Source organism: Carcharhinus amblyrhynchos, chromosome 21 (assembly GCF_965287045.1).
Source record: "Carcharhinus amblyrhynchos chromosome 21, sCarAmb.v2.hapA, whole genome shotgun sequence".
NCBI classification, from domain to species: Eukaryota; Metazoa; Chordata; class Chondrichthyes; order Carcharhiniformes; family Carcharhinidae; genus Carcharhinus; species Carcharhinus amblyrhynchos.
The window spans coordinates 4,404,281-4,423,989 of NC_137344.1; the positions used below are offsets into that span (position 1 = coordinate 4,404,281).

Here is a 19,709-nt window from a genome sequence, read left to right on the forward strand (position 1 = left end):
GTACCTCACAAGAGGTTACTGCAGAAGGTCAGAGGACATGGAGTTGGGGGTAGGGTGTTAGCGTGGATAGAGGATTGGTTGTCAAATAGGAGGCAGAGAGTGGGGGTCAATGGGTGCTATTCGGATTGGCGGTTGGTGACTAGTGGGGTGCCCCAGGGGTCGGTGCTGGGGCCTCAGCTATTTACCATTTATATAGATGATCTGGAGGAGGGAACCGAGTGTAGGGTGTCGAAATTTGCTGATGACACCAAGATTGGGGGAAAGGCAAATTGTGCGGAGGGTGTGGAGAGTCTGCAGAAGGATCTAGATAGGCTGGGCGAATGGGCCAGGAAATGGCAAATGGAATTTAATGTTGGCAAGTGTGAGGTGGTCCACTTTGGTAGGAAGAATGGTAGGAAGGACTATTACTTACGTGGCGAAAAACTGCAGCAGGCGACGGTGCAGAGGGACCTCGGGGTCCTTGTGCATGAGTCGCAAAAACCCAGCCTGCAAGTGCAGCAGGTGGTCAGGAAGGCGAATGGGATGCTGGCCTTCATAGCGAGGGGGATTGAATATAAAAGTAGGGAGGTCTTGCTGCAGCTGTATAGGGCATTGGTGAGGCCGCAGCTGGAGTACTGTGTGCAGTTTTGGGCGCCGCACCTGCGCAAGGATATTTTGGCCCTGGAGGGAGTGCAGAGGAGGTTTACTAGGCTGATACCGGAGTTGAGGGGGTTGAGCTATGAGGAGAGGCTGAATAAACTAGGCTTGTACTCGTTAGAGTTTAGAAGAATGAGGGGAGATCTCATTGAGACGTATAAGATGATGAATGGGATGGATAGGATAGAGGTGGAAAGACTCTTCCCGCTCAAAAAAGACAGTAGGACTAGGGGGCACAGCCTCAAGATAAAGGGGGGGCGGTTCAGAACGGAGTTGAGGAGGAACTTCTTCACTCAAAGGGTGGTGAATCTCTGGAATTCTCTGCCCGTTGAAGTGGTGGAGGCTGCCTCGCTAAATATTTTTAAGAAGCGGGTTGATGGGTTTTTGATAAGAGAGGGGATTAAGGGTTATGGGGAGAGGGCGGGAAAGTGGAACTGAGCCACGACAGATCAGCCATGATCTTATTGAATGGCGGGGCAGGCTCGAAGGGCCAGATGGCCTACTCCTGCTCCTATTTCTTATGTTCTTATGTTCTTAAGGTGCCTCACAAAAGGTTGCTTCAGAAGATTAGGGGGCATGGAGTTGGGGGTAAGATATTAGCGTGGATAGAGGATTGGTTGTCTAATAGGAAGCAGAGAGTTGGTATCAATGGGTGCTATTCTGATTGGCGGTTGGTGACTAGCGGAGTGCCACAGGGATCGGTGCTAGGGCCTCAGCTTTTTACCATTTATATAGATGATATGGAGGAGGGGGCTGAGTGTAGGGTGACGAAATTTGCTGATGACACGAAGATGAGTGGAAAAGCAAATTGTGCGGGGGGGTGTGGAAAGTCTGCAGAGGGATCTGGATAGGCTGAACGAGTGGGCGAGGACCTGGCAGATGGAGTACAATGTTAGCAACTGTGAGGTTATCCACTTTGGCAGAAATAATAGTTGGAGGGATTACTATTTAAAGGGCGAAAAGCTGCAGCATGCTACAGTGCAGAGGCACCTGGGGGTCCTTGTGCATGAGTCGCAAAAACCCAGTCTGCAGGTGCAGCAGGTGATCAAGAAGGCGAATGGAAAGCTGGCCTTTATAGCGAGGGGGATAGAATATAAAAGCGGGGAGGTCTTGCTGCAACTGTACAGGGCACTGGTGAGGCCACAGCTGGAGTACTGCGTGCAGTTTTGGTCGCCGCACTTGAACAAGGATATTTTGGCCTTGGAGGGAGTGCAGAGGAGGTTCACTAGGCTGATACCAGAGATGAGGGGGTCGGACTATGGAGAGAGACTAAATAGACTGGGTCTGTACTCGGAGTTTAGAAGGATGAGGGGGGATCTTATAGAGATGTATAAGATAATGAAAGGGATGGACAGGGTAGAGGTAGAGAGATTCTTCCTGCTCAGAAAGGATAACAGGACTAGAGGGCACAGCCTCAAGATAAGTGGGGGGTGGGGGGGGTTGCAGTTTAGAACGGAGTTGAGGAGGAACTTCTTCACTCAAAGGGTGGTGAATCTCTGGAATTCTCTGCCCGTTGAAGTGGTGGAGGCTACCTCGCTAAATATATTTGAGTCTCAGGTAGATAGGTTTTTGACAGACAAGGGAATTAAGGGTTATGGGGAGAAAGCGGGAAAGTGGAACTGATCCACTTCAGATCAGCCATGATCTTATTGAATGGCGGGGCAGGCTCGAAGGGCTAGATGGCCTACTCCTGCTCCTATTTCTTATGTTCTTATGGTTTCACCACACGGACTACAACAGTTTCAAAAGAAGGTGGCTAAAGGGGCAGCCAGGGATTTGCAACAAATGCTGTCTATGATAGCGACATTCATTTCCCAACTTAAACAAAAAATGAACTAGCTATTTACTTCACTGTCAACTGATGGATCTTGCTGTATGCAAATTTGACTCAAAAAAAACACAAGTGACTGCATTTCTAAGTACAAAATCAGTGGATTTAAAATGCTTTGGAATGTCATGAGGATGTGAAAGGTGCTAGATAAACGCAAGTACTTTCTTAATAAAAGAACACCTCCCAAAACAGTGAAAGTAACTAACCTGTTTTCTTGCCAGATTCAGTCCTTGTAAACGCTGTTCCAGTTCATCCTTGTAGTTCTTTGCTGCCTCGATACTCTCCTTGGCTTCTTGAAGCAGCTCAGTCTGAACCCCAATCTCCATCATTGCAATTTTTCCCTAAGCACAAAACAATAGAAACCATGACCATCAGTTAGTTCCACAAAATATTGGCAAGATTTTATTTCAAAGCCAATTACTTACTTTGCCCTAATCATTGACTTGAAATCTCAATTTTCTTTTTCTCCAGCATTTTCTAATTATTTTTCAAGTGTTTACTTATTCATCCTGTCTTTAGAAACCAGGTTGCCACATGCCAAGTTAATGCTAACAAAATAGTACTTCACTGCAATCCTTCACTACCTCTAACTACCTCCACCACTGAAGGTTGGTGGTGTTTTTGTCCCTGTTGTCAGTTAACAATATACCAGGAATATGCTGCTCCAACTCCAGTTTGAAGTTTGCTGATGACACCACTGTGGTGGGTCGGATTTCAAACAATGATGATCCAGAATACAGGAAAGAGATAGAGAATCTGGTGAACTGGTGCAACAACAATAATCTCTCCCTCAATGTCCGTGAAACAAAGGAGATAGTCTTCACCTTTAGGAAGCATAGTTGAGGACATACCCCTGTCTACATCAACAGGGATGAAGTGGATGATGGATGAAGATAAGAACATAAGAAATAGGAGCAGGAGTAGGCCATCTAGCCCTTCGAGCCTGCCCCGCCATTCAATAAGATCATGGCTGATCTGTCGTGGCTCAGTTCCACTTTCCCGCCCTCTCCCCATAACCCTTAATCCCCTCTCTTATCAAGAACCCATCAACCCGCTTCTTAAAAATATTTAGCGAGGCAGCCTCCACCACTTCAACGGGCAGAGAATTCCAGAGATTCACCACCCTTTGAGTGAAGAAGTTCTTCCTCAACTCCGTTCTAAACCGCCTCCCCTTTATCTTGAGGCTGTGCCCCCTAGTCCTACTGTCTTTTTTGAGCGGGAAGAGTCTCTCCACCTCTATCCTATCCATCCCATTCATCATCTTATACGTCTCAATGAGATCTCCCCTCATTCTTCTAAACTCCAACGAGTACAAGCCTAGTTTATTCAGCCTCTCCTCATAGCTCAATCCCCTCAACTCCGGTATCAGCCTAGTAAACCTCCTCTGCACTCCCTCCAGGGCCAAAATATCCTTGCGCAGGTGCGGCGCCCAAAACTGCACACAGTACTCCAGCTGCGGCCTCACCAATGCCCTATACAGCTGCAGCAAGACCTCCCTACTTTTATATTCAATCCCCCTCGCTATGAAGGCCAGCATCCCATTCGCCTTCCTGACCACCTGCTGCACCTGCAAGCTGGGTTTTTGCGACTCATGCACAAGGACCCCGAGGTCCCTCTGCACCGTCGCCTGCTGCAGTTTTTCGCCACGTAAGTAATAGTCCTTCCTACCATTCTTGGTTGAGATGGTTGAGAGCTTCAAGTTTCTAAGTGTCCAAAGCACCAACAACCTTCCTGTCCCTCCACACTGACAACATAGTTAGTATAGCCCACCAACACCTCTACTTTCTCAGGAAGTGAAGGAAATTTGGGCTGTCTGCTACGACTCTCACTAATTTTTACAGATGCATCACAGAAAGCATTCTTTCCGGATGTATCACAGCTTGGTATGATTCCTGCTCTGACCAAAAGCACAAGGGATGGTATGGTGGCACAGTGGTTAGCACCACTGCCTCAATGCTAAGGGCCTGGGTTTGATTCCTAGCTTGGGTCACTGTCTGTGTGGAATTTGCATGTTCTCCCTATGTCTATGTGGGTTTCCTGCGGATGCTCTAGTTTCCTCCCACAATCCAAAGATGTGAAGGTTAGGTGAGTTAGCCATGCTAAATTCTCCCTCAGTGTATCCAAATAGGTGCCAGAGTGTGGCACATACCTGGATTCATGCGCAGAATGTTCACTGCATTCAATAGAGGCTTGGGATTTAATGAATTCCAGAAATAACTCAACGTGGAATAAGTGCTTTGGAGTGCTGTGAAGACTTGGGTCACTGTACTTGACATATTTTGATAAATAGATGGCCCAGCCTGTGGCCAGTTACCATGTTGCACGTTTAGGAACAGTGAAAATGAGGCTATTTTTAGTGGCTTCCATGTGTTTGAGGAAAAAAAACATGTTACAGATTTATGTGAACAGCTTCCTGAAGCCACGTTGCTGGATGAGGAAGCTGTTGAAGATTGTCTGAATATTGACAATTATGCTTCGGTCCACCTCCAGCCTACAGATAGAGAAAAATGCGACATGGTGATGAATAAGAGTGAAGAGAATGAAAGCGATAATGATGAAGATGAATGAGGAGGAAAAAGTTTCACAACATAAACATTACAGAGGAATTGATTCATGGGGTGGAGGAGAAGAGCTTCATTACATTGCAGCATATCATGTGGGTCTACAGATTATAAAATGTGATCCTGAAAGGGCCCATATATTTGAAGCAACTTAAGCTGCATATATAAGAGGTAAGACAGAGGTTGAATGTTCAACTTCCGCAGCCTGTTCCTGTACAGCATGTGACTTTTCCTCAGTTGAGATGTGAAAAAGTGGAAAAATAAAACAGAAAAAGTAAATAAAAGCCTTTTTTGTCTTTAGTCCTCATTTCTCAATTCTTAAAAAAAATGTTCTTAAATGAATCGTACAAGAATCAAAATCATTAGAAAGTTTAATCCAGAACACTTCAGATGCACAGTGTCCCAAATACATGGTCCGATCAGTACCTTTATATCTCAAATACAACTGGGTGAATTTCAATGAAAACTTTGCATACAGGATATGGCCCAAGAAGAACGAATTAGCTACTGGTAAAGATGTAGTTTTTTAAAAGAATGTTGTCGATTGTTTTAGAATATTGTGGATTATCAACAACTGCTATGGTAGAATTTGTTACAGTTTGTCAAAATGTGAGCAGAGTTTTCAAAGCAGGTTGTTGGATGTACATTGTGTGGAAGCCTCCTCAGTGAGATGGAAGCTCTTAATTTTTTTTCCAACTAGGCAGAGGAAAGCTCCAAGGGAGAGCTGTGTAATTGCAATAATGTTGAGTTAATACAGAATGGTAGAGGATGGATCTCCAGAGTGCCTTCTTCACTTGTTTTGCCAAATGTTATATCACATTGCAAACAGGAATGTGGAAAACCTTTCAAGAAATAATTAAGTTATCAGCAGAGTATCCCAGGGTTGATCAAACAATAACTTGGATGAAGCTGCAACACATATGATCTCCAAGTTTGCAAGAACAGGACTCAAAAGGATTTAGATCACTGGGCCAGTAGGTGGCAGGTGTAATTAAATATGTGAGAAATAAATTAGGGGATTTATTCGTCACAAGTAGGCTTACATGAACACTGCAATCAAGTTACTGTGAAAATCCCCGAGTCGCCACACTCTAGCACCCATTTGGTACACTGAAGGAGAATTTGGCATGGCTGATGCAACCAACCAACACGTCTTTCGGATGGTGGGAGGAACTTGAGCAACTGGAGGAAATCCACACAGACATGGAGAGAACATGCAGACTCCACACAGACAGCGACCCAAGCCAGGAATCGAACCCGGGTCCCTAGCGCTGTGAGGCATCAGTGCTTATCAGTGGGAGGCTAGAGAGGTGATTGCAGAGCCTCTCGCTCTGATCTTCAGGTCATCGTTGGTCTCTGGTATAGTACCGGAAGATTGGAGGACAGCGAATGTTGTCCCATTGTTTAAGAAGGGGAACAGAGACTTCTCCGGGAATTATAGACCGGTGAGTCTTACTTCTGTTGTGGGCAAGGTTTTAGAAAGAATTATTAGGGATAGGATTTATAGTTATTTGGAGAGTAATGAATTGATTAGAGACAGTCAGCATGGTTTTGTAGCAGGTAGGTCGTGCCTTACCAACCTTATTGAGTTCTTTGAGAAAGTGACCAAAGAGGTGGATAGGGGTAAGGCAGTTGACGTGGTATATATGGATTTCAGTAAGACGTTTGATAAGGTTCACCATGGTAGGCTTCTGCAGAAAATGCAGATGTATGGGATTGGGGGTAATCTAGGTACTTGGATCAGGAATTGGCTAGCAGATAGGAGACAGAGGGTGGTGGTTGATGGTAAATATTCCTCATGGAGTTCAGTTACGAGTGGTGTGCCTCAGGGATCTGTTTTGGGGCCACTGCTGTTTGTAATTTTTATTAATGATCTGGATGAGGGTATAGTTGGGTGGATTAGTAAGTTTGCTGATGACACCAAAGTCGGAGGTGTGGTAGATTGTGAGGAAGGGTGTCATAGTTTGCAGGGTGACTTAGACAGGTTGCAGAGCTGGGCCGCGAGGTGGCGGATGGAGTTTAATGTGGAGAAGTGTGAGGTAATTCATTTCGGTAGGAGTAACAGATGTGTTGAGTATAGGGCTAACGGGAGGACTTTGAATAGTGTGGAGGAGCAGAGGGATCTAGGTGTATGTGTACATAGATCCCTGAAAGTTGGGAATCAAGTAGATAAGGTTGTTAAGAAGGCATACGGTGTCTTGGCGTTTATTGGTAGGGGGATTGAATTTAGGAGTCGCAGCGTCATGTTGCAACTGTACACAACTCTGGTGCGGCCGCACTTGGAGTACTGTGTGCAGTTCTGGTCCCCACATTACAGGAAGGACGTGGAGGCTTTGGAGAGGGTGCAGAGGAGGTTTACCAGGATGTTGCCTGGTATGGAGGGGAGGTCCTATGAGGAGAGACTGAGGGATTTGGGGTTGTTTTCGCTGGAAAGAAGGAGGCTAAGAGGGGATCTTATTGAAACGTATATGATGATTAGAGGTTTAGATAGGGTGGATAGTGATAGCCTTTTTCCTCGGATGGAGAAAGCTAGCACGAGGGGGCATGGCTTTAAATTAAGGGGGGGTAGTTATAGGACGGATGTCAGGGGTTGGTTCTTTACCCAGAGGGTGGTGAGGGACTGGAATGCCCTGCCTGCTGCAGTTGTAAATGCGCCTAGTTTGGGGGCGTTTAAGAGATCTGTGGATAGGTTTATGGACGAAAAGGGATTGGTTTAGATTAGTGGGTCAGTGTTTTTTTTAAAAAAACTGGTCGGCGCAACATCGTGGGCCTGTTCTGCGCTGTAATGTTCTATGTTCTAAATGAGTAAAAAAGGTTTAAGTGGGAAACTTGACAAAATTGCGTTGAGCAGTGGAGATATCTATAGATTACAATGAAAAAAATCTATGAAATGATCATCTTATTGCCCAGCCAAGGTTAAATGGCAGACTAGGTATGTTGCAATAGCACAGAGATACACAGCAACAACACATGTAGACAGCTGTTATGCAATGGACCAATTTTATTCAACATGGGAAGGATAATCCTGATTTAAGAATAACATGTTACGCAAAGGCAACAATAATTGCACACAAATTACTTAGAAGAAAATCAGTGGAAGGGGTTTGAAAGTCCTTTACCCAGAAGAGAGCATTGTCCAGTTTATTGCACAGAGTATTAAAGCTCACAGCACAAAAAATGGAAACAGTATAACAGATGTGAAGAAAAGCCAAGCCAAGTGGTCACTATTCACCTCAACTGGGGAGACCATCAAAGCATAGCCAAGTGATGGCTTTAACATATGGATTTTCTAGCAGCAATCTCAGGATAACTACCAAACAGTTAGTCACTTGGTAGTGCAGAACTTGAATATTGCTGGAAAAAGACAAGCAAAAAGTCAAAACTTTTTGACTTGCACTCAACTGGACAATTGCAAGAACACCAATGCAAGGGGGAACAGTAACATTATACTGTATGAGAAGAGAGTGATAATTGATTGGCAAATTGACTGATTGGTAGAAACATTGCCATGGATAATGCACTGGTTATTGGCAACTTACAGTTACCTGCCAAGCATTGTTTGAAAATTTTAGGTAGGAATTGCAGTTAAGCTAATAAAACATTTTGCCTATCACACAAATTAATAATATGGTACATAAGTTTCAGTGCCAGTGTGATGCTGGGGATTCCATACATCCTGAAGGCGGGCTGATTTTATCATGATGTGGAGATGCCGGCGTTGGACTGGGATAATGACTGTAAGAGGTCTTACAACACTAGGTTAAAGTCAAACAGGTTTATTTGGTAGCACAAGCCATTAGCTTTCGGAGCGCTGCCCCTTCATCAGGTCTTTACAGGTACCTTTAAGACTTGATTACCTGTAAAGACTTGCATTCCAACCATTATTTTGTAAATTGAGTTTGTCTCTTCTATATGCCCTGTTTGTGAATAGAACTCCCACTCACCTGATGAGGGGGCAGCGCTCCGAAAGCTAATGGCTTGTGCTACCAAATAAACCTGTTGGACTTTAACCTGGTGTTGTAAGACTTCTTACGGTTTTGTATCAAACAGCATGACCCTTTCGCTATTTGCAACAAGCAAGGTGCAAACCATACCCAACCAGACTATGCCCCATGCTTGCAAACTCAAAATACAGTGTCTGATATTAGTTGTGATTCTGCAATTGGTCAATATTTGCTGAATATTCCTCAATTGCTAAAACAATTACATTGATAATCAATTTATAATCATCAGTTAGGCTCACAGTGTGGTGCATTTTTCTGTACAGAAAGTGACAGCTATAATGTCCTATACTAGGATTTTAAATTTTTTTTACTCCATTCCTAAAGTTACAAAGCCAATGTTGTGAATGGACTGGGTGGACCTGAATCCATTCCTTGCTTGTTCCAAAAACCAAATTTAAATTCCAATTGAATCCAATTCATGGCCCCCCACAAGAAAGACAAAAAAGATCTAAGCTGCCAAGATAAGGCACTGCACCCCATCTCAGGCCTGATCCAACGCTTGATCTTCACTAAAAGGTCGAGAAGAAATAGGGTTTGTGCATTTAAACAAAAAGAAAAGCTGTGGTTTGCACATGTAACTTCAAACTAACAACAAAGGTTCATTCAAAGAGGTGTTCTTAGCCCCTACAGAGTACAGACTGAATGTAAAACAGCAGCCTCTGAAACACCCTGTTATCACCACCATCAAATCATGTGACTGGCTCTTAAATATATAACAATTTTTCAAATATATAACTGGGCCCTTTTCTTTGCAGACAGAAAGGACATGTACACATATCTAAACAAACTAAGTAATAGCCATTTGCTGGTTCATCTCTCAGGTCAATGCTTTGACCATAATTAAGCTGCCTGGTCTGCATTTTCAAACAATGCTTGGCAGTTAACTGTCAGTCACCATTAACTGGAGCATTCTCCACGGTAACACCTTGACCAGAGTCCACTTGTCAACAAATCAGCACTCCCTTCTCATGCAGTATAATCTGTTTCCCCTGACATTGGTATTCTTGTGACTGTCCTGATGAGTGCAAGACAAAAAGCTTTGACAAAAAATCTTTTTACATCAAACTATTATTGTAATATAATTAATTCTATTCCTCCCTCCAAAGCACAACACTTGTCTCACCCAAGCTGAAATCAGCATCAAAGATCCAATACAAAACCTTAGGGCTTTTTTATTCCATATAATTTTAATTCACACAGCAAATGCTCTGACTGGACATTTAATCCCATTCTCCCGACACACAGCTACAGAGCAATCATCTTTCACCATATTTAAAAACAATGATACTACAATGGGAAATGCAAGCCACATTCTCTCTTATCCCCAATGGATACCACAAATCTTACTTAGTTTTCCTCTTGGCTGTTTCTCACACTAAAAACTACCTAGGAAGTGACATTTAGAGTCTTTGATTACACCGTAGATACAATTTGAGATCCTGCCTCTAAATACAGCTTGCTGCAGAGAATGACATGCAGCCCATCCCCTCCTCAAGTTCAAATACAACTTAGATAAACACTAAATACTGCGGATGCTGGTATCTGAAACAAAAACAGAAAAATGCTGAAAAATTCCAGCAAGTCTGACAGCATCTGTGGAGAGAGAATGCAGCCAACATTGAGTCTAAATGACCCTTTATCAGAGCTCTGATGAAGAGTCATCCAGACTAAAAATGTTGGCTCTACTCTCTCTCCAGGTCTTCTGAGATTTTCCAGTATTTTTCTGTTTTTGTTTTAAATACAACTTGATATTTGTTTAGTTCCCCAAAATAATTTTCCTGACAGTGTAATGATTTAAGGATTGCCTTACGCATAGGAATTTAATGAAAGTCAGTCCCACTAAGCCACTTTCCAAGTTTTGGAGCCAGCACGGAAAGACATACTAAAAATTCATACTAAAAAAGGAGGCTTGAAATGTATTTCATCTTTTCACAGGAGTACACCCGCATATTCCTACCTGACACTACTTTAAAGAACAGGGGATTTCTTCCTGATCTCGTAGCCAATAATTATCATTCAGTCCATGTTATTGTAACAGATTATCAGTTGGCTATCACATTGTGGCTTATGGGAGCTTGCCATGAGAAAATTGACTTTCCAAAACAGTGACTGCACTTCAAAAAGTATTTTATTGGTTGTAATACACTTGGGAGGTAATCAATGAAGGATGTTGAGTCTTTCTCCATTATTAATGCAGCTCCTGAGCATTCCCAGGACTCGGGGAAACATGCACAAATATTATAAGGTTTTGTGAGAACCCATTGTGATATGCAGTTACACCTTATTTGCCTACAGTAAAAATAGTAAAGAGTGGCTCATTCCATCAATTGTTCTTTCCAAACTCGCAGCCAAAATAGAGGCACAGCAATCAACATCACAGGATCTGGTCAGAGACTTTGAGCTTTTAATTACGACAATGGAGAGCAATGCAATTCAATCTCCCACAGTACCTTGTAGGTGCAGCAGGTGGTCAGGAAGGCGAATGGGGTGCTGGCCTTCATAGCGAGGGGGATTGAATATAAAAGTAGGGAGGTCTTGCTGCGGCTGTATAGGGCATTGGTGAGGCCGCAGCTGGAGTACTGTGTGCCGTTTTGGGCACCGTACTTACGCAAGGATATTTTGGCCTTGGAGGGAGTGCAGAGGAGGTTTACTAGGCTGATACCGGAGTTGAGGGGGTTGAGCTATGAGGAGAGGCTTAATAAACTAGACTTGTACTCGTTAGAGTTTAGAAGAATGAGGGGAGATCTCATTGAGACGTATAAGATGATGAATGGGATGGATAGGATAGAGGTGGAGAGACTCTTCCCGCTCAGAAAGGACAGTAGGACTAGGGGGCACAGCCTCAAAATAAAGGGGGGGGGGGGGGGGGGGTTTAGAACGGAGTTGAGGAAGAACTTCTTCACTCAAAGGGTGGTGAATCTCTGGAATTCTCTGCCCGTTGAAGTGGTGGAGGCTACCTCGCTAAATATTTTTAAGACGCGGGTTGATGGGTTTTTGATAAGAGAGGGGATTAAGGGTTATGGGGAGAGGGCGGGAATGTGGAACTGAGCCACGACAGATCAGCCATGATCTTATTGAATGGCGGGGCAGGCTCGAGGGGCTAGATGGCCTACTCCTGCTCCTATTTCTTATGTTCTTATGTTCTTATCAGATTTCTGGGAATGTTTTGGAGCTACATTAATAATAAAGACTTAGATTTATACCACATCTTTCATAACCTAATTTCTTGACTTTGGAAATTGCCAAGATGTTTAAACTTTGAAATTCTGACCCTGTTTATTTACCAATGTACTGTGTTTCATTTAGATTGGTAAAATAGGTGGCCATTCCACAGATTAAACAGCATACATTTTCCAGACAGACTATCTTTTAAAAAAAACATTCTTCATAAATCTATCATTTGGGGTAACTTCTCAAGGCCATGGAAAGCAGGAGTCATTAGTATGGAAAGTGGATTATTCTGACACAAAGATACATTCGTTCAGGCATTTTGCTTCTTAAACCCAATTTTAGCATCAAGCACAACACAGATAAAAGGCAAAGTAAAGCTCTCTTTGCACACAATGAATTAACAAAGAACAGAGAAAAGTACAGCACAGAAACAGGCCCTTCAGCCCTCCAAGCCTCTGCTGATCATGATGCCTACCTAAACTAAAGCTGTATGCATAAAGTCTGTATCCTTCCATTCCCATCCTAATCATGTATTTGTCTAGTTGCTCCTTAAATGCAGCTACTGTACCTTCTCCAACCACTTCCCTGATCAGCAAGTTCCAGACATTCACTACCCCTGTGTAAAAATCTTGCCTTGTACATCTCCTCCAAACTTTTTGCCATGCACCTTAAACCTACCTCTCCTCATACTTGTCTTTTCTACCCTAGGAAAGAGCATCTGACTATCACCCTGTCCATGCCACTCAATCTTGTAAACCTCTATCAGGTCACCCCTCAATCTCCGCCGTTCCAGTGTGAATAAACCGAGTTTATCCAGCCTCTCCTCATAGCTAGTATCCTCCAGGTCAGGCAACAGACTGGTAAACCTCTTCTGTAGCCTCTCCATAGCATCCACATCCTTTGGTAGCTTGGTGGCCAAAACTGAACACAATATTCTGAGTGAGGGGAGATACGAAGAAGTCAGGAAGTTACTGGGACAAATAAACTGGAAGGAGGCGTTCTTAGGGAAAAGTACCGAAGGAAGGTGGCGGATATTCAAGGAATGTTTGTCTGGAGCTATGCGTGACAACGTTCCGATGAGACAAGGGGGTTTTGGTAGGTCGCGGGAACCGTGGTGCACGAAGGCTGTGTTGAACCTAGTCAGGAGGAAAGGGAAGGTGTACAAAAGGTTCAGGGAACTAGGAGAGGTTAAGGATCTTGAGGAGTATAAGGACTGTAGAAAGGAGCTTAAAAGGGAAATTAGGAGAGCCAGAAGGGGTCACGAGAAGACCTTGGCGGGTAAGATTAAGGAGAATCCCAAGGCCTTCTATAAATATATAAAGGATGAGAAGAGAAGGGATAGGACCTATAAAAGGTGAAGGGGTAAAGGTCTGTGTGGAACCAGAAGAAATGGCAGAGGTGCTTAATGAGTACTTTGCCTCAGTATTCACAGTGGAAGCTGATTTGGGAGATTTTGCTACGGATTTGCAGCAGATGGAAAAGATTGAGTTTGTGGATATTAAGGTGGAGGATGTGTTCGAACTTTTGAATTCTATCAAGATAGATAAGTCGCCGGGACCAGATGGGATATACCCCAGGATACTGTGGGAGGTGAGGGAAGTGATTGCAGAGCCCCTGGCGATGATCTTTGCGTCGTCAATGGAGACGGGAGAGGTTCCGGAAGATTGGAGGATTGCAGATGTAGTCCCTATTTTCAAGAAAGGGAACAGAGATAGCCCGGGAAATTACCGACCGGTGAGTCTGACCTCAGTGGTTGGTAAGCTGATGGAGAGGCTTCTGAGGGACAAGATTTACGAGCATTTGGAGAGGTTTAACATGATCAGGAATAGTCAGCATGGATTTGTCAAGGGCAGGTCGTGCCTTACAAGCCTAGTTGAGTTCTTCGATAATGTGACTGAACACATTGACGAAGGAAGTGCCGTGGACGTGGTGTACATGGACTTCAGCAAGGCGTTTGATAAGGTCCCCCATGCAAGACTTCTTGAGAAGGTGAGAGGGCATGGGATCCAAGGGCCTTTGGCCTTGTGGATCCAGAACTGGCTTGCCTGCAGAAGGCAGAGAGTGGTTGTGGATGGGTCTTTTTCTGAATGGAGGTCAGTCACCAGTGGAGTGCCCCAGGGATCTGTTCTAGGACCCTTGCTGTTTGTCATTTTCATAAATGACCTGGATGAGGAAGTGGAGGGATGGGTAAGTAAGTTCGCTGATGACACAAAGGTCGGTGGTGTTGTGGATGGTCTGGAAGGATGTCAAAAGTTGCAGCAGGACATAAATAGGATGCAGGACTGGGCGGAGAAGTGGCAGATGGACTTCAACACGGATAAATGCGTAGTCGTCCATTTTGGCAGAACCAACGGGATGAATGAGTACACTATCAAGGGCAGGAGTCTTAGTAGTGTTGAAGAGCAGAAGGATCTTGGGGTCCGGGTCCACAGGACTCTTAAATCGGCCTCGCAGGTGGAAGAGGTGGTCAAGAAGGCGTATGGTGTACTGGCCTTCATTAATCGAGGGATTGAGTTTAGGAGTCAGGAGGTAATGCTGCAACTTTATAAGACCCTTGTCAGGCCTCATTTGGAGTACTGTGCGCAGTTCTGGTCGCCTCACTATAGGAAAGACGTAGAAGCTATTGAAAGGGTACAGAGGAGATTTACAAGGATGTTGCCTGGACTGGGAGGCATGCCTTATGAAGTTAGGTTGAGGGAGCTGGGTCTCTTTTCCCTGGAGAGACGAAGGTTGAGAGGCGACCTGATAGAGGTTTATAAAATGTTGAGAGGAATGGATAGGGTGGATTCTCAGAGGCTATTTCCCCGGGTTGAAATGGTCACTACGAGAGGACACAGATTTAAGGTGCGGGGAGGAAAGTACAGAAGTGATGTTAGGGGTAAGTTTTTCACTCAGAGGGTGGTGAGTGAGTGGAATCGGCTGCCGTCAGTGGTGGTGGAGGCGAACTCGCTGGGGTCTTTTAAAAGACTTCTGGATGAGTATATGGGGTTTTATGGGATTGGGGGTTTATAGATAGGTGTTGATGTGATCGGCGCAACTCGTGGGCCGAAGGGCCTGTTTGTGCTGTAGTGTTCTATGTTCTATGTTCTAAGATTCTGTACAGCTGCAGCATGACCTGCCAATTTTTATACTCAATGCCCTGACCGACGAAGGCAAGCATGCCATATGCCATCTTTACAATCTTATCCAACTGCATTGCCACTTTCAATGATCGATGGAGGTGTGTGCCCAGATCTCTCTGCCTGTCAATACTCCTAAGGGTTCTACCATTTACAGTATAATTCCTACATACATTGGACCTTCCAAAATGCATTATCCTTTAACATTATCCTATAACAATATTCTTTAAGCTTAACTACTTCAGGGTATCAGAGTGGTTGGTGAGGAAGAAGAAGATATGACAAGAAATAACACAATTGGTCCTATTAGTATTGATTTGAATGAAATCCAGATGCCAGAGGTGAAATAAGCATTGCATTCTCTGCTGTACAGATTTCAAGAGCAGCGCTACATACAGAATGAGACAAGAAATTTAATTTTAAAAACTCTCATTTGTTTGAACCACAAATGTTGAGCATTGGATGAAAACAGAAAAGTGTATTTTAAAAGAGAAAGGTAAATTGAGAATTGGGCGGAGTTGAGAGGTACAGGAAGGCTTGAGAATCAATTCAACTAGACACTGATGGTAATGGATTTGAGCCAAGGGAACGTAAGCATTATGCTTTGGAAAATGGGTTACTCAAGTAAAATGCTGAGCCCAACTGTTAAAACTTTGTAAATGGCAAATGGAATTTAATGTTGGCAAGTGCGAGGTGGTCCACTTTGGTAGGAATAATGGTAGGAAGGATTATCACTTATGTGGCGAAAGACTGCAGCAGGCGGCGGTGCAGAGGGACCTTGGGGTCCTTGTGCATGAGTCGCAAAAGCCCAGCTTGCAGGTGCAGCAGGTGGTCAGGAAGGCGAATGGGATGCTGGCCTTCATAGCGAGGGGGATTGAATATAAAAGTAGGGAGGTCTTGCTGCGGCTATATAGGGCATTGGTGAGGCCGCAGCTGGAGTACTGTGTGCAGTTTTGGGCGCCGTACTTACGCAAGGATATTTTGGCCTTGGAGGGAGTGCAGAGGAGGTTTACTAGGCTGATGCCAGAGTTGAGGGGGTTGAGCTATGAGGAGAGGCTGAATAAATTAGGCTTGTATTCGTTAGAGTTTAGAAGAATGAGGGGAGATCTCATTGAGACGTATAAGATGATGAATGGGATGGATAGGATAGAGGTAGAGAGACTCTTTCCGCTCAGAAAGGATAATAGGACTAGGGGGCACAGCCTCAAGATAGAGGGGGGGCGGTTTAGAACAGAGTTGAGGAGGAACTTCTTCACTCAAAGGGTGGTGAATCTCTGGAATTCTCTGCCCGTTGAAGTGGTGGAGGCTACCTTGCTAAATATTTTTAAGACGCGGGTTGATGGGTTTTTGATAAGAGAGGGGATTAAAGGTTATGGGGAGAGGGTGGGAATGTGGAACTGAGCCACGACAGATCAGCCATGATCTTACTGAATGGCGGGGCAGGCTCGAAGGGCTAGATGGCCTACTCCTGCTCCTATTTCTTATGTTCTTATGTTAGTTTATTTAATAGTGCCACAAGTAGGCTTATATTAACACTGCACTGGAGTTACTGTGAAAATCCCCTAGTCGCCACATTCTGGCAACTGTTCAGGTAAAAAGAGAGAATTTAGCATGCCCAATGTACCTAACCAGCATGTCTTTTGGACTGTGGGAGGAAACAAGTACACCTGGAGGAAACCCGCACAAACACAGGGAGTACGGACAGACCCTGCACAAGACAGCGATCAGCCGGAAATCAGAGCTCGCACTGTGAGGCAGCAGTGCCAAAAAGAGGAATAAGAGAATAAAATATGAATTGTTATAATATGTGATTTTCTGGATATTAAAACCTCAGTAACAACAGCACTATCACAGCAGCTGGATCAAATCTGATAAACGGTTAAGTTGAATTCAGCTGAAATTATAAAAATCAAAAACTAGCTATAAAGCTTGCTTTCATGCCACACCACACAGGGTGAGGCAGGAAGTTGGGACACTTCCGCTATCATATCACTTCACGTATTAACAGATCACAGCATTCTGCTTTAGGAATTAGCCCCAGTGAGATGGACCAGTAAGAAATGCAGATGTAAACAGAACCACGTGGTCTAGGAACATTAGCCAAGTGGCATTCAGGATCTACGGCCCACAGTTTGAAACCACTCAATGGGTGGGAGTTTCCAGTCTTGGGGCAAGTGCAGCACGGTCCGTGTCTTAAGAACATAAGAAATAGGAGCAGGAGTAGGCCGACTAGCCCTTCGAGCCTGCCCCGCCATTCAATAAGATCATAAAATTGCAGCTAAGGAAACAGCCTTTATATTTAAATAGCACCTAATCTCAGCCCTAGACATTCCCAACAGCTTCTGCTCTAATTCAAAGAGAAACAATAGCTAGGATTTTGCATTGACAGGGCAATACACTATAAAATACAGCACACTGTTTTATCCTCATAAAAGACCTTGTTTAGGCCTCAAAATTAAAATGCAAAGTCTCAGTTTTGGTCTATTATATAATATTGAGGCTTTTAAAAGGGTGCAGCTAAGGGCCACTAGATTCATTCCCAATTTAAAGTGTTTTCAGGTAAACTCAAAGGGTAGGTCTCAACACTTTAGCGAAGCACAGACTTGGGAATGACTGAATTGAACTTTATAAAATGATGATGAATTTAGATGGTGTTTGAGTGGACAGAGGTTAGGGAGGGCCAGATGACTGAAGACGATTCTTTTTCAAAAGAATTGCGATCTTGTGGAACAGGCTGCTGACTTGAGGGACTCAGGGAGGGATTACCTTTTATGTTAAATCACAGCCAGACTGGTTTCAATCACCAAAAGACACCACAGAGGAATTTTCTTGTTTTTTTCTCCCACTAATTGGGTTGTTAATCTGTTTTTTCACTTCTCCCAATAGATTAGATCGCAGCATGGGGAATTTTTCTGATGTGACACAGTAGACATGACATTTATGCACGACAGACTAGATGGACCAGTAGATTTGCCCCATCGCCTTTACTTTTCACACATCTTGAGATCTTTAACATTATATCCAAAAGACAGCACCTCTCACACAATGCTACACTTCTTCAGCTGCCTAATCTGTCAGCCTAATTTATATACTTAAGTAGGCGGGTTGGGACGAAAAGAGAAAACCTTGAAAGTCTCAGCAGTCTGACAGCATCTGTAAGGAGAGAAAAGAGCTGTGTTTTGAGTCCAGACGACCCTTCGTCAAGCTGGGGGGGGGTTGGAACCCACAACTCTCTGACCTCGAAGGGACAGCGTTACCAACTAAGCCAGGCTGGTAACACAGACAGAATGAGCTGCGAGCTGACCCAACATCCAATACAAAGCCCTGTTACTGTTTCAGTTCCTGAATGTCACAGTCTAGCCCCATTCTGATTTCCTCTTCAAATGCATCAACACCAAGTATTTGAGCCCAATCACAAGCGCTTGATAAACTTTGCACAAGTCAGCAGAGGAAAGAATCTGGAACATTGCTGGTGGTATCTTAACGAGTAGTGAACCACACAACCTCACCTGTACAGCTTACTCCAAGGGGTACTTTAGTTTAAACATTGATCAATACAGCAGAATTTGGGTCAAATAAATTTTTCTTCATACTTAAAAGCATTTATTTATCACTTACTTGAAAAACTGGAAGGAATTTATCTGCTCACCCGATGATAAATACACCATCCATAAACCACACAGACCAAAGAAGTTCCAGATTCGCTTCTCCACTGACTTTACACCATACTGGTTGTTTTAGTGGCTGGGGAATGTTCACAAATCAGTCAGGACACAAGGATCCAGGTTAGTTGCAATGCCATCTGTGGTTAAATAGCCTACCAATGCTTACACATAGATTTGCTACTTGCGTATGATACCAGAATGCACATGGAAACAATGGAACCTTACCCTTAGCAAAACTGTGCTTTAGAGACCTGGAGGAAATTGGAAAGGGTCTGGAAGGAAGCAAAAAGGAAAGGGATAGTGAGAGCGGTGGAACTGAAGAAGACACATAAAAACTAAGACCAGAAGGACCTGGAGTCCATTAAAGCCTAGGGCTGAAGTTTCAATCTTCCTGGTCTCAACCTAGTAACAAGTTGTGTAGGTCACTTACAACTAAGACTTATTCTGAATTTTCAGGAGTGAGGAGGTCAGGAATTAAAAGAAAATAAATCCTTGCACTCCTTCTAAAGAGCAGCAGGGGCTTTATAATCCCTGCACGCCGCTCAAGAAAGTGACACCATTACAAGCTGCAGCTAAATGAAGAAGTGCGAGAATGGCAAATAAACTAAGATAATAACTGTGGTTTCTGCAAGTTTCCGCACGTTGCAGCTGAACCAGTTTTCATTTTAAAAGAATTTGAAAAGAAACAGACAAGAAGAACTGCTGGCAGTTCCAAACCACAT

General features: G+C 43.9%; 1 protein-coding gene across 3 annotated transcripts in view; it reads right to left on the reverse strand.

The window, feature by feature from the left end:
* Positions 1-19,709, reverse strand: part of crlf3 (cytokine receptor-like factor 3) — a 62,599-nt gene that overhangs the window by 30,541 nt on the left and 12,349 nt on the right. The window contains exons 1-2 of one of the 3 annotated variants that reach the window (XM_080209305.1): positions 19,213-19,479; positions 2,674-2,808 (exon numbers count right to left, since the gene is read on the reverse strand). In XM_080209305.1, coding sequence (XP_080065431.1) covers positions 2,674-2,796 — 123 coding nt within the window. In that variant the 5' untranslated portion in view covers positions 2,797-2,808; positions 19,213-19,479. Of the gene's footprint in view, positions 1-2,673; positions 2,809-18,940; positions 19,076-19,212; positions 19,480-19,709 lie in introns of those variants that run through there. The other 2 variants (XM_080209307.1, XM_080209304.1) reach the window with 2 other exon arrangements.